This window comes from Galeopterus variegatus, unplaced genomic scaffold, assembly GCF_000696425.1.
Source record: "Galeopterus variegatus unplaced genomic scaffold, G_variegatus-3.0.2 Scaffold21153, whole genome shotgun sequence".
In the NCBI taxonomy this organism is placed as follows: Eukaryota; Metazoa; Chordata; class Mammalia; order Dermoptera; family Cynocephalidae; genus Galeopterus; species Galeopterus variegatus.
Window position 1 is genome coordinate 950 of NW_007747264.1, and position 11,626 is coordinate 12,575.

The window sequence follows — 11,626 nt, forward strand, 5'->3', positions numbered from 1 at the left end:
ATTGCCCTGGATAGCCCCTAGTACCAGCTACCTTATCTGTCTGGGAGGCTGGCCCTCCCACTTTGGGCCCTGACTCCTTCAATGGTGGCCAGGGGTTGGCCAGTGCAGGGAAAAAAGTAGCCCCCAGCCAGACAGGAAGCTAGGACTCTTGAGCACCTGCCCCTGCCTCAGTTTCCCCATGTGTCCGATGTGAATGAGGCTGCTAACCCCCAGCAGGGCTGTGGTGCTCTAGGACTAGACCATGTGAGTCTCCCTTGCTCACAGGGTGGACTCCAGCTTCCCGAATCACCCTTCCCTCTCCAGGGATACTGTTAGTGGCCCACAGGGTGACCTCCCTCTGCTTCCTCAATGGCTCCCTCATTCTTGGGGTTTGATGAAGGGCTCTGAGGGGCAGGAGTCAAGTCGCAGGCAAGAGTGCCTGGATGCATGGCACCAGACACGGGTGAGTGGTTGCTGGCTGCCCATTCACAGTAGGTACTCTGCGAACCATGAACCACGATGTACAGTGGGCTCCCCGGGAGCCCTGGTGCATGAGCTGAGTCTCTCCCTAAGACTAGGTGGGTGGGCAGGCACGTGAAAAGCTTGGGGCAGAGGGAGTGGAGACAGGCCACCCATTGTGCCCTAGGCAGAGCTGTGGGCAGCTGGCGCCAGCCCTCTGCCCCTGGCAGCCAAAATGATCTGCCCCTCGCCCCCGCCTGCCCTACAGCTGGAGGTTACAGCGGATCTGGCAGAGCGGCGGCGCATCCGCTCAGCCATCCGGGAGCTGCAGCGGCAGGAGCTGGAGCGAGAGGAGGAGGCCCTGGCATCCAAGCGCTTCCGTGCAGAGAGGCAGGACAACAAGGAGAACTGGCTGCAGTGAGTGCTGGGGGGTTGGACGTGCAAGTGGGAGACTGAATGTGTGCCAGGGCTCAGCTCATGTGTGCAGGCAAGTGTGAGTGCAGGTGAGTGCTAACCGTATGTGTGTGCACATGGAAGTATTGCACACTTTTAGAATTCACAGGTTTGTTTATGGCCATGGACCATGTGCTGATCATGGTGTCTTGGCCATGCCAGTATGGACAGCACATCTGAGTATGTAGTATTAGTGCCCACGTCCATGGGAATGCATGTATCCGTGTGCAGTCAGAGGGTGTGCATAGCTACATAGCTCTCTGCCAAGGTTCTGGGTACCCTATCCTGGCCTCTACCCTTAGCCCACATCCTTCCACAACCCGGCCATGGCAGTGGTGTTTACAGTCGTGATGTCTCTACAGCTCTCAGCAGCGGGAAGCCGAGCAGCGGGCTGCCCTGGCGCGGTTGGCAGGGCAGCTGGAGTCCATGAATGATGTGGAGGAGTTGACTGCACTGGTGAGGCCCAGGCCAGGGCAGGGGATGGGGGCAGGGCAGGTGAAGACCTGGACTCCACAGCCCGACCCCCGTGGCCTGCCTCTCACCCACAGCTGCGAGCTGCTGGTGAGTATGAGGAACGAAAGCTGATCCGAGCCGCCATCCGCCGAGTTCGGGCTCAGGAGATTGAGGGTATGTGCCCTGTCCTGGCCCCACCCCTGCCCTGCTATATGCTGCCCACAGCACCTCCTGGCCACTCACCTGGCACTTGCCCCTTCCCTTCCAGCTGCCACCTTGGCTGGAAGGTTGTACAGCGGGCGTCCCAACAGTGGCTCAAGAGAGGACAGCAAGGGACGGGCAGTGCACAGGCTGGACTGTCATGAGGTAAGGAGCACGGGCAGAGTGGGAAGTTGGTCCACTGTCTTGTGCCCATGGATGCCAGTAGCACAGAGCACCTGTGTGTCTGCTAGAATGTATTTGACTGTGAGGGGCCCTGCCAGCCTGTGTTTGGGCGACACTAAGGCTCTATCTTAGGCCTCTGTCCACTCTCCTGGGCAACCTCTAGCCACATGTCCCTCACTCTAGATTGTTTCTACCCAAGCATTCCTCTCCAAACCAGCCTGTCTGTGCTACTGTCAAGTTCCTGTCCCTTTACCATGAACACCCTTGTTGATACACAGGCACTTCTCCCACCTCCACTCCTACCTTCCACCCCCATCCCTGCCATCCAGTCTCCACTCAGCAGCCAGAAGGATCTCCCGGAAATGAAGATCTGGCCCTGGTACCTCCCCTGCTTAAACCCATCCCCAGGCTGCCCCTTACCCTCCAGATAGCCCACATCCTTACCTTGTCTTACCAGGACCTACATGTCAGGTCCCAGCTGACTCATGGAGCAGCACTGTTCACAAGAGTCCTCTCTGTTCTCCAGGCAGTGGGAGTGAGGTCAAGGTCAGACATGCTAGTTTCCCAAGTGGCCAGCAGAGGCCGCTAGGTCTCCAGTCTTGGCAGGCCCCCACCTCCATTCCTTGATGAACCAGGCTGAGGCCAGAGGTCAGGGGCCTGCACTCCAGGAATCTGTTTTTTGCTTTGTTTTTGTGGTGGCTGACCAATACGGGCATCTGAACCCTTGACATTGTGTTTTGAGAACTATGCTCTAACCAAGTGAGCTAACCAGCCACCCCACTAGGGATCCATTAAGGCTGGAAATCCCCAGCAGGTCTCCTACCATTCACAACCGCTGACATTAGGACCAGATCCTCTCTGAACCACGTTTGTCTAGGCAGTGCCAAGAGGTTGGGAAGTGGGGATCAGAGACTGCCCCTGGTATGCCAATGCCCGTGCTTATGCAGGTGTGCCCACAGGAAGCCATGCCCAGTCCCTCTGCTTTGCATGCCCTGCCCTGGGCACCTGTCAGCCTGGCCTTCAGTGGATGGGGGTAGCACTCAAGGCCTGGGAAGCCTTGGTCACATCCTGTGGGTCTCCTGCAGGTACCAGAGCAAGAGGAACAGGAACAGCAGGCAGAGGTCCCAGAACCAACCCCAACCCCCAAGGGCACCAGCCAGGATGTGACCACAGTGACACTCCTGCTGCAGGCCCCGCCTGGGGGCACACCCAGCTCATCTGCCTCACCTGACAGCAGTTCACCCACCACAGCCTCTCCTGAGCCTCCACTGGAGCCTGCTGAGGCCCAGTGCCCTGCAGCCAAGGCTCCAGGCAGTCCTGAGCCACCCCCTAGTCTGCCCGAGACCACAAGCCCTGAGCCCCGGGAGTCACCAGCACCCCCCAGCACTGAGGGGCAAGTGGTCAACAAGGTGAGTCTGGACAAGAGCTGGGATACCAGGCAGGTGAGCTCCTTGGTCTGGGAGTCAGGCCCTGCTCATGCCATGTCTTCCCTGCAGCTCCTGCCTGGCTCCACAGAGCCCCCTGCTGTCCAGGGCCCCACCAGAGACCCCTCCAACACAAAGAGAGCAGGTGAGGGTCCCAGAGGGAGTAGCTTCAGGCATCTGCCTTCCCCTCCCCCAGCCTCCCTTTCCCTGCCTGGAGAATGGGTTCTTGTGCCTGGACAGCTCCAGCCTCTTCAGGTCCAGGCTGTCCCAGACATCCCCCTCCCACTGCCCCTGAGATATCTCCGCCCCCAGCCAGGCTTACCCCCCCACCCATGACCAGAGGCCTCCCCACAGCCTTGAAAGGCAACAGGCCTCAGGCACATTCTTCTCCCCAATAAGGGAGTGCACCCATCTCCCAGCTGGAGACATGGGCAGTGCTGGCCAGGGGGGCTGTCCACCATCCCCAAGGGCAGGGAGAATCTGGGCACCCTTCCTCCAGCCCAAGCCTAGCCCCAGTCCCCAGGAGTGTCCAGGTCATCCCGGGGTCAGTGCACAAGGGGAAGGAGGTGCCCATAGGAGACATGCAGCTGAGTGGTGAAGCCGGAGCTGTGGGAGATGCTGGAGGGGATGGGAAGACTAGGGAGATTGAGGTATAAGAAGGGGGTGGAACGCTAGAGAGCTGTGTAGAAGAGGAATGTGAGAGGCAGACCCCCCACCGTCCACTCTCCTTTCTCTTCTCCCACATGGCCTCTACCCCCTCTCCAACCTGCCAGACTTGGCTGGACCCCGACCCTGCCAACGCTCCCTGTCCGTGCTCAGCCCCCGCCAGCCAGCCCAGAATCAAGGTATTGCCTATTCTCACCACCCCCAGGCTTTGGGCAGTCCCTGTCCCACCCAGCCAGTAACAACCCTCCTGTCCCTTCTAGAGTCCACCCCCCTTGCCAGCGGACCTTCCCTGTTCCAGCGGGCTGGCTCTGTTCGGGACCGTGTCCGCAAGTTCACATCCGATTCTCCTTTGGCTACCAGGCTCAAGGACAGCCCACCTAGGACCACCTTAGGTCCCCCAACCCCCTCAAGGCTCCTCAGCCCCTCCCTCATCAGCACCACCCCTGCCTCCTCCTCCTCCAGTGGCTCCTCCTCTAGAGGTCCCAGTGACACCTCCTCCTCCCGGTTCAGCAAGGAGCAAGGAGGAACAGCCCAGCCCCTGGCCCAGCTTCAGAGCTGCCCCCAGGAGGAGGGCCCCAGGGGGCGGGGCTTGGCTGCCAGGCCCCTTGAAAACAGAGCAGGGGGGCCCATGGCCCGCTCAGAGGAACCCAGTGCCCTGCTGCCCGTGGCCGTGGGCACTGCCGAGCCAGGGGGTAGTATGAAGACCACATTCACCATCGAGATCAAGGATGGCCGTGGCCAGGCCTCCACGGGCCGGGTGCTGCTGCCCACAGGCAACCAGAGGGCAGGTAGGCCTCCCCACTGCCCCCTCACTGCTGCAGATGAGTGCCTGCAGCCACCCAGCTCTGCATGTAAGACAGATGTTGCAGCCAGGGCTCAGGGTGTCTCCAAAGGGTGCACTGGGAATGAGGGGTGCTATCAACCTTAGGTGGCGCTTGCCCTCGCCCTACCTGACCCTGACAACTGCCCTTCTCCCCACCCAGAACTGACACTGGGACTGCGGGCGCCCTCCAACCTCCTCAGCACCAACAGTGGGGGCAAGAGTACCATCACTCATGTCAGCAGCCCTGGGAGCCTGGCCCGTCTAGGCAGTGTCACTCACGTCACCAGCTTCAGCCATGCCTCCCCTGGTAGCCGAGGAGGCTGCAGCATTAAGGTGAGCCCTTCCTCACCCCACCAGTCTCATCATCCATGCACCTCACATAGACTGCCTAAGGGTACAGGGCTAGCAGGGTTCCTCTACTCTGCTCCTTCTCCACTGCATAAACAGAAGTACTAAGCCCACAGAGGGAAGGTGTCTGCCCCCAGTCCACAGCCAGTTGGTGGCAGAGCTAGGGCAAGACGCTAGCATACATATCAGTCACAAGGCATGTCAGAAACTCACTTTGTACTCGCCTAAGCTTCCCACCAGCTGAGCTCTGACCCTTACTCCAAAATTGGTTGGTTCACTCCAAATGAACAGGTGGGAAAACTGAGGCTCAGAGAGGGCGATAGGGGCTTGCTCCCTTCTTCCTGTGGCAGCCCCAGTGCCCTGTTCCTACCGCATGGTGGATATCAGCCCTGAGCTGTACAGCAGCTCATCTTCTCATCCAAGATCAGCCTGGCCCATTAGGAGATTGGAGATTAGCGATTAGCATCTGCGTCAACCTCCCTGTGGGGGTTGGGCAGAAGCACTGATGGGGGATAGACAGGCAGCAGGGCACCAGTCAGGTGGAGGCAGCAAGCAGCCTAGCAGGTGCCACAGGAACTGAATACACAGCACCCTTCCATTATTCATTCCCAAGCCCAAGATTGGCTGGCTGGGAGCTCAGCTGGGGAAGGGATCCCCTGCAGGACACCCGGCTACCCAGGTAATGCCCTCCATGCTGATACAGGGACTGAATGGGACTTTGGCTGAGGTGAGGTGGCTAGAGCCAGCTTTGGGCCTTCTCAGGGGTGACAGGGGGAGAGTGGGGGAAGGAAAGCACTTTTCCTCCAACAAACCAGCACCTGCTCTCTGCCAAGGGATTGGCGGGGAGAGGGGGACCAGCTGAGCCCCTTGGGGTGGATAGGGAGGAGCAACAGTGAGACTTGAGTCTGACACCACCAACTTGCCTCAGTTTCCCCATCTAGAAACGAGGGGTGGGAGCAGATGATGTGCCTATAACATACTTGCTCAAAGTCTGTGATTGGATCTGAGCACCCTGGACAAGCCAGAGGATGCTTGTCTCAGGCCAAGACACTGATTACTGCAGGTTGCCTAAAGTCCCACCTCCCTGTGCCTTCCATTTCCCCCTTCTGTCCAAGGAATGAGGGCAAGGCATGAGGGCGAAGGAGTGTAGTTCTGTGGAGTCTGGCAGACTGGATCCTCACAGCTAATGTACATGGTGGCTCAGACAGGCCCATTCCCCGTTCTCTGCCTCAGTTTCCCCACCTATGAGGCATGGGGCCCTGGTCTTAGTAATCCTTCAAAACCTGTCAGTCTTGCTGTGCTGCAGGTCTGTGATCCCTGCAGGGCCAGGGCCAGGACTGGCCGTCCGCCTACTTGAGCAGGCAACCCCTCCCCCACAAGCCCCTCCATGGAGGAGCCCAGAATAGGTTTCTATTTGGGCTGCAGCTCCAGCTGGCTGCTGGCGGGCTGGGAGGCCAGCAGGGGCGGGGCAGGCCCGCTGCCCTTGCCTTCGCCCTCAGACCAGCTGCAAAGACTCAGACACTGCCAGCCAGAGGCAGCAGCCCCTACCACTGTCCCACCATCACCCCCCATAGAGCCCTCACCAGCACCATGCCGGGGGTACCTGGGCCTGGGCTTGAGCTGGCCACAGCCCTCAAGGAGCAGTTGGGCCAGGCATTGGAGGAGCTGCAGGCAGTGGCTGAGGCAGGCCGGGCAGCAGTGACCCAGGCAGCCGAAGCAGCTGTGGCTGCCGTGGAGCCAGTGGCCCGGGCAGCCGAAGCGGCTGTGGCTGCCGTGGAGCCAGTGGCCCGGGCAGCCGAAGCGGCTGTGGCTGCCGTGGAGCCAGTGGCCCGGGCAGCCGAAGCGGCTGTGGCTGCCGTGGAGCCAGTGGCCCGGGCAGCCGAAGCGGCTGTGGCTGCCGTGGAGCCAGTGGCCCGGGCAGCCGAAGCGGCTGTGGCTGCCGTGGAGCCAGTGGCCCGGGCAGCCGAAGCGGCTGTGGCTGCCGTGGAGCCAGTGGCCCGGGCAGCCGAAGCGGCTGTGGCTGCCGTGGAGCCAGTGGCCCGGGCAGCCGAAGAGCTGCGGGCGGAGACAGCAGCACTGAGCCGGCGGCTGGATGCACTGGGCAGGCAGGTGGAGGTGCTGAGCCTACGGCTGGGGGTCCCACTTGTGCCTGACCTCGAGCCTGAGTTGGAGCCCAGCGAGCTGCTTCTAGCTGCTGCCGACCCCGAGGCCCTCTTCCAAGCAGCCGAGGATGCCGGGACCCCCGTGGCCCACCCGCCTGCTTTCAGTACCCGCCGCCGCTCCTCTGCCGGCCCCGCTCGCAGCAGCAGTCTCGTAAGTCCCTCTGGGCTGGTGGGAGGGGATGGTTTTGAGACAGTCTCTGCTTCTGCTGAGTGACCTTAGGTGTGCCACCACCTTCTCTGAGGCTCCATTTACCTATCTGTAAAGGAGACTGGGGTACTAGTGCTCTAAGACTGGGGCAAGAGGGTGCCAGGCTCCAGCCTGGAGGCACGTGTGGTGGCTGCCCTGGCAGCCCTTGGCATGGCCCAGCCCCAGCCCCACCCCCACCTCCCCCCACGCCAGCCAGGCCGAGCTTCCCTGAAACAGCTGCCACCTCGGCTCTCCTTACCATTATGGCAGACAGAGAGGCCCTGCCAGGAGAGGAGGGGCTGTAATAGTTGGGCTGGGGCTTTGTCATCAAGGGGCTGGGGAGATGCCCTAGGAGGGGTGGGGGACTAGGTTGGGGCTGGAGGCCCCTTAGAGTATGGTTCAGCAGGGGCAGGGTGGAGGGCAGGGGGAACAGAGGAGAGCTTCAGAGAGGTCTTGGCTCAGGGCAGCCTCAGTCAGACACCTGGCAGTAGTCTATGGGCCCTGGTCCATCCCCCTTGGCAAGTGGGGGGGGGCATGTGCTGCCTGGGCACTAACCCAGGAGGACCCAGGCCTTGGGAACTGGAAGGACAGAGCAGAGCCTGCCTGGAAGGGGGCTGGGAATGAAGCCACAGAAAGAACTTAGGCTCACGAGTTAAACTATCTTCAGCTCAGACCCCAAGCTGCATCGCACTTACAGAGGGACTATGGGCAAGTCATCCATCTACGCTGAGCCTCAGTTTTCCCTTCTGATAAATAGGGACAGTAAAATCCCTAGTGCTTATACAATGCTTACTACTGAATGGAAATCATTATTATTGCCACTATCAATTGTATTAATACTATTCTGGATATGTGGGAAGCCCTACAACAAGGCTGTCAGTGTCTCTTCCTGATACCAGCATGGCCAGCCTTGGGCAGACAGGCTGGCAGGCTAGTGGTTATTTCCAAGGCTGTAACAGCAACCTCAGGATCTGGTCCCCTGTCCCTTGGGGACATGGTGGGTTTCACCCATACCCCTACTTAAAGTCCATGCCCTCTCCCCACCTGGCAGATGGAGCCAGAGCCAGTGCAGCCCCCCTCTGTGGCAGTGGAAGCGGCTAATGGCACCGAGCAGACCCGGGTGGAAAAAGCACCAGAGGGGCGGAGCTCACTGAGCGCCGAGGAGCTGATGGCTATCGAGGATGAAGGCGTCCTGGACAAGATGGTATGGCTAGATCTGATGGGCTGGGGGCTGGCAGGAGATGCGGACAGGCAGGCATGAGGTGGGCAATGACAGGGGCTCTTATCTGCAGCTGGATCAAACCACAGACTTTGAGGAGCGGAAGCTCATCCGGGCAGCACTGCGTGAGCTCCGACAAAGAAAGAGAGGTAGAGAGCTGTTCCACTACCCTAGATCCAACTGCTCCATTCCCCAGCTCTTCTCCTCACTCTAGAGTCCATTTGTGGACACTCCGGATCACTAAATGCCTTAGCCAGCTTCTCTTCTCTAGACCCAGCTGTACCCTTGCCTCTTTCCCCCTGGAGCCAGCTGCTCCCCCTTCCCTAACTGCTTCTCTCCTCCTGACCACACCAGTTACTTTCCACAACTAGCTTCTCTTCTCCTTCCTAGACCCAGTTATTCCCTCCCCCAGCTACTCTCTCCTTGGATCCAATTGCTTTTGCAAGCACTGTCCACTACCAACCCTTCCCTGAATCCAGATACTTCTTCCAGCTGTTCCTCTCTCCCTGACGTCACTGATGGCCACCTTAGCTTCTGCCACCACCCAGCTTCCCCTTTTCCGGGACACAGCTACTTCCTCCCCCAGATACTTCCTTCCTGGATACAGCTGTTCTTTCCCTTAGATTCCAGATTCATTTGCTTCTCCAGAATCTCATTACTCCCTCTCTGAACCTAGCTGCTTCCTCCAGAGCCCACTGATGGCCACCCCAGCCTCTATCTCCACTCACCTACTTCTTTAGGCCCAGTTAACCCCCATCACCAGCTTTTCTCTCAGCTACTCTTTCCTTGGATCAAATTGCTTCTCAGATTCTTCCAATTCCTCCCTCCCTAGATCTAGATATCTCTTTCTCTGTCTGCTCTTCTCCCTGCTAGGAACCATTTGATGGCCCACTCAGCTACGGCCCTCACCCAGCTTCTCATTCCCTGGACCCAGCTACTCCCTCCCTAGGTCTAGATACTCCCTCTTGACTCATTCCCAGCTACTCATTCCCGTAGAAACTCCCTTCTTGGATCCAAATACCCTTTTGAGATGAGCTATTCCATATTCCCTAGTTTCTGCCTGAGTTCATTGCCTCCCACACACCCCACTCCCTGCCAAGTTATGGCTGTCCCCTCACCCCCAACTGCTCCTAGAGAGGCCCTTGTCACTAGTGTCATTAGTGTTTCTAACCAGCTGCCCTCCACCCCATCTTGTGTGCCCCATGTGCCTGTGCATATGTGCTGTGTGGGCATTGGGCGGCCTTTCGGGCATGCATGGGGCATCTCCCGCCCAGACCAGCGGGACAAGGAGCGGGAACGGCGGCTGCAGGAGGCACGGGCCCGGCCAGGGGAGGGCCGCAGCAAAATGGCCACCGAGACCACCACGCGGCACAGCCAGCGGGCAGCTGATGGTTCAGCTGTCAGCACTGTTACCAAGACTGAGCGGCTCGTCCACTCCAGTAAGGAGCCGAGTGGGACTTGGGGTTCAGGTTGGGAATGCATCCTCCCCACTGACCCCCTGTGCCTCTCACACCCTTCTCATCCTCTACTCCCCCAGATGATGGCACACGGACGGCCCGCACCACCACAGTGGAGTCAAGTTTCATGAGGCGATCGGAGAGTAAGGCCACCTGGTGTTGCCCTGTGCCTGCCTGTCTGCCTCCTCGGGCTCTTCTTCAAGCTCTCTCTCCGGGTCTTTGTGTCTTCAACTGTGCCGTTACTTTCTCTTCTCTGCCTGTAGCTATCACCATCGTTCTCACTCCATCTCCTTATGTCCAGCCCAGGCCCTCACCCCGCTCCCCTTTCTTTTTTGCAGATGGCAGCGGCAGCACCATGGTGCAAACCAAGACTGTTTCCTCCTCATCATCATCCAAGAAGATGGGCAGGTGAGCATGGGCACCCACTCCCAGAAGAGTCAGTGCCACAGTGGACCTCGCTGCGTAACCATTCTGCAAAAGGATAGACTGAGATGCTGGGAAGTGACAGGTGTACAGCTGGGGAGGAGAACAGTGAGAGCCAGACCACTCCTGCTTGCTCTGCGATCTCACTGAATCCTCAACCGCACCATGGGAGAGGTGGATGCTCGGGAAGGCCGGACACTTGCTCAGGGTCTCTCACAGCTCTGAGTGGCAGCAATAGCACTGACCCCTTAGAGAGGCCTATCTGCCACACTGAGCTGCCTGGTGTCACTGCCACTTCCCTATGTCTACAGACCACATCCCAGGTCACAGAGCACCTTTACACCTTAGTCCCATGAGGGAATAACCCCATGTTACAGGGGATGTTGGGGCTGGCAGAAAGCAGAGACAGGATCAGAATCCAGTCTGGGAACCAGAGGGGCCCGGGGACCCTGAGTCAGAAATCTGCATTCAAGTTCCAACTCTGCTCCCCATGTCCTCTGAAATCTTAGGCCAGTTACTGCCAGGGGCACCAGTTTCCTCATCTTTAGTGGAAATAGTAAGTGTCCCTCTGTCCTCTTGTGGAGTTTAAAATGGCACACAGGAAAGACTCAGCAGACATGAGCTATTATTATTACCATTACTATAATTATGCTGGTCATTTTTATTAGTTGATAGTGCCCAGAATCTGAACTCACCTGTAAGTTGATGATACACGCACTTTCTCTGAGAATTCCTCGAGGGCCAAGCCTTATGAAAAGAGCTTGGCTCCCATCTTCCTGTCGTTTGAGCCTCAGTGTATCCCTCTGTAAAATGGGTGTGATGGGGATGCCTCCCTCGCTGGTCAGCGTTGCCTGTTGTGGAGATACCGCAGGGAAGGGTGATCTGGCGCTCAATAAGACCCCTCTCTCGGCGAGTGGTGGCAGAAGCTCAGGAGCCTGCCAGCCTAACAATTAGTTGCCTCCCCACCCACCAGTATCTTCGACCGCGAGGACCAGGCCAGTCCGCGGCCCGGCAGCCTAGCGGCTCTCGAGAAACGCCAGGCAGAGAAGAAGAAAGAGCTGATGAAGGCGCAGAGTCTGCCCAAAACATCAGCCTCCCAGGCGCGCAAGGCCATGATCGAGAAGCTGGAGAAGGAGGGCGCGGCGGGGTGAGCAGCAGAGGGCGGGGCGGGGCGGTGGAGGCGGGGCCT

General features: G+C 59.0%; 1 protein-coding gene across 2 annotated transcripts; it reads left to right on the top strand.

Moving 5' to 3' along the window:
* Nucleotides 1-673: 673 nt before the first annotated feature.
* On the top strand, nucleotides 674-11,588 carry LOC103583270 (smoothelin-like). Of its 2 annotated transcripts, XM_008564634.1 has the most exons (15): nucleotides 674-855; nucleotides 1,254-1,347; nucleotides 1,440-1,518; nucleotides 1,613-1,710; nucleotides 2,814-3,137; nucleotides 3,225-3,297; nucleotides 3,926-3,997; nucleotides 4,079-4,606; nucleotides 4,802-4,974; nucleotides 8,390-8,542; nucleotides 8,631-8,706; nucleotides 9,832-9,996; nucleotides 10,095-10,157; nucleotides 10,353-10,422; nucleotides 11,411-11,588. In XM_008564634.1, exons 1-15 carry the CDS (start codon nucleotides 674-676, stop codon nucleotides 11,586-11,588), a joined length of 2,328 nt encoding a protein of 775 aa, XP_008562856.1. The 2 variants fall into 2 exon arrangements, with proteins under 2 accessions (XP_008562856.1, XP_008562857.1); XM_008564635.1 differs by lacking the exons at nucleotides 9,832-9,996; nucleotides 10,095-10,157; nucleotides 10,353-10,422; nucleotides 11,411-11,588 and adding an exon at nucleotides 9,431-9,817.
* Nucleotides 11,589-11,626: the final 38 nt, after the last annotated feature.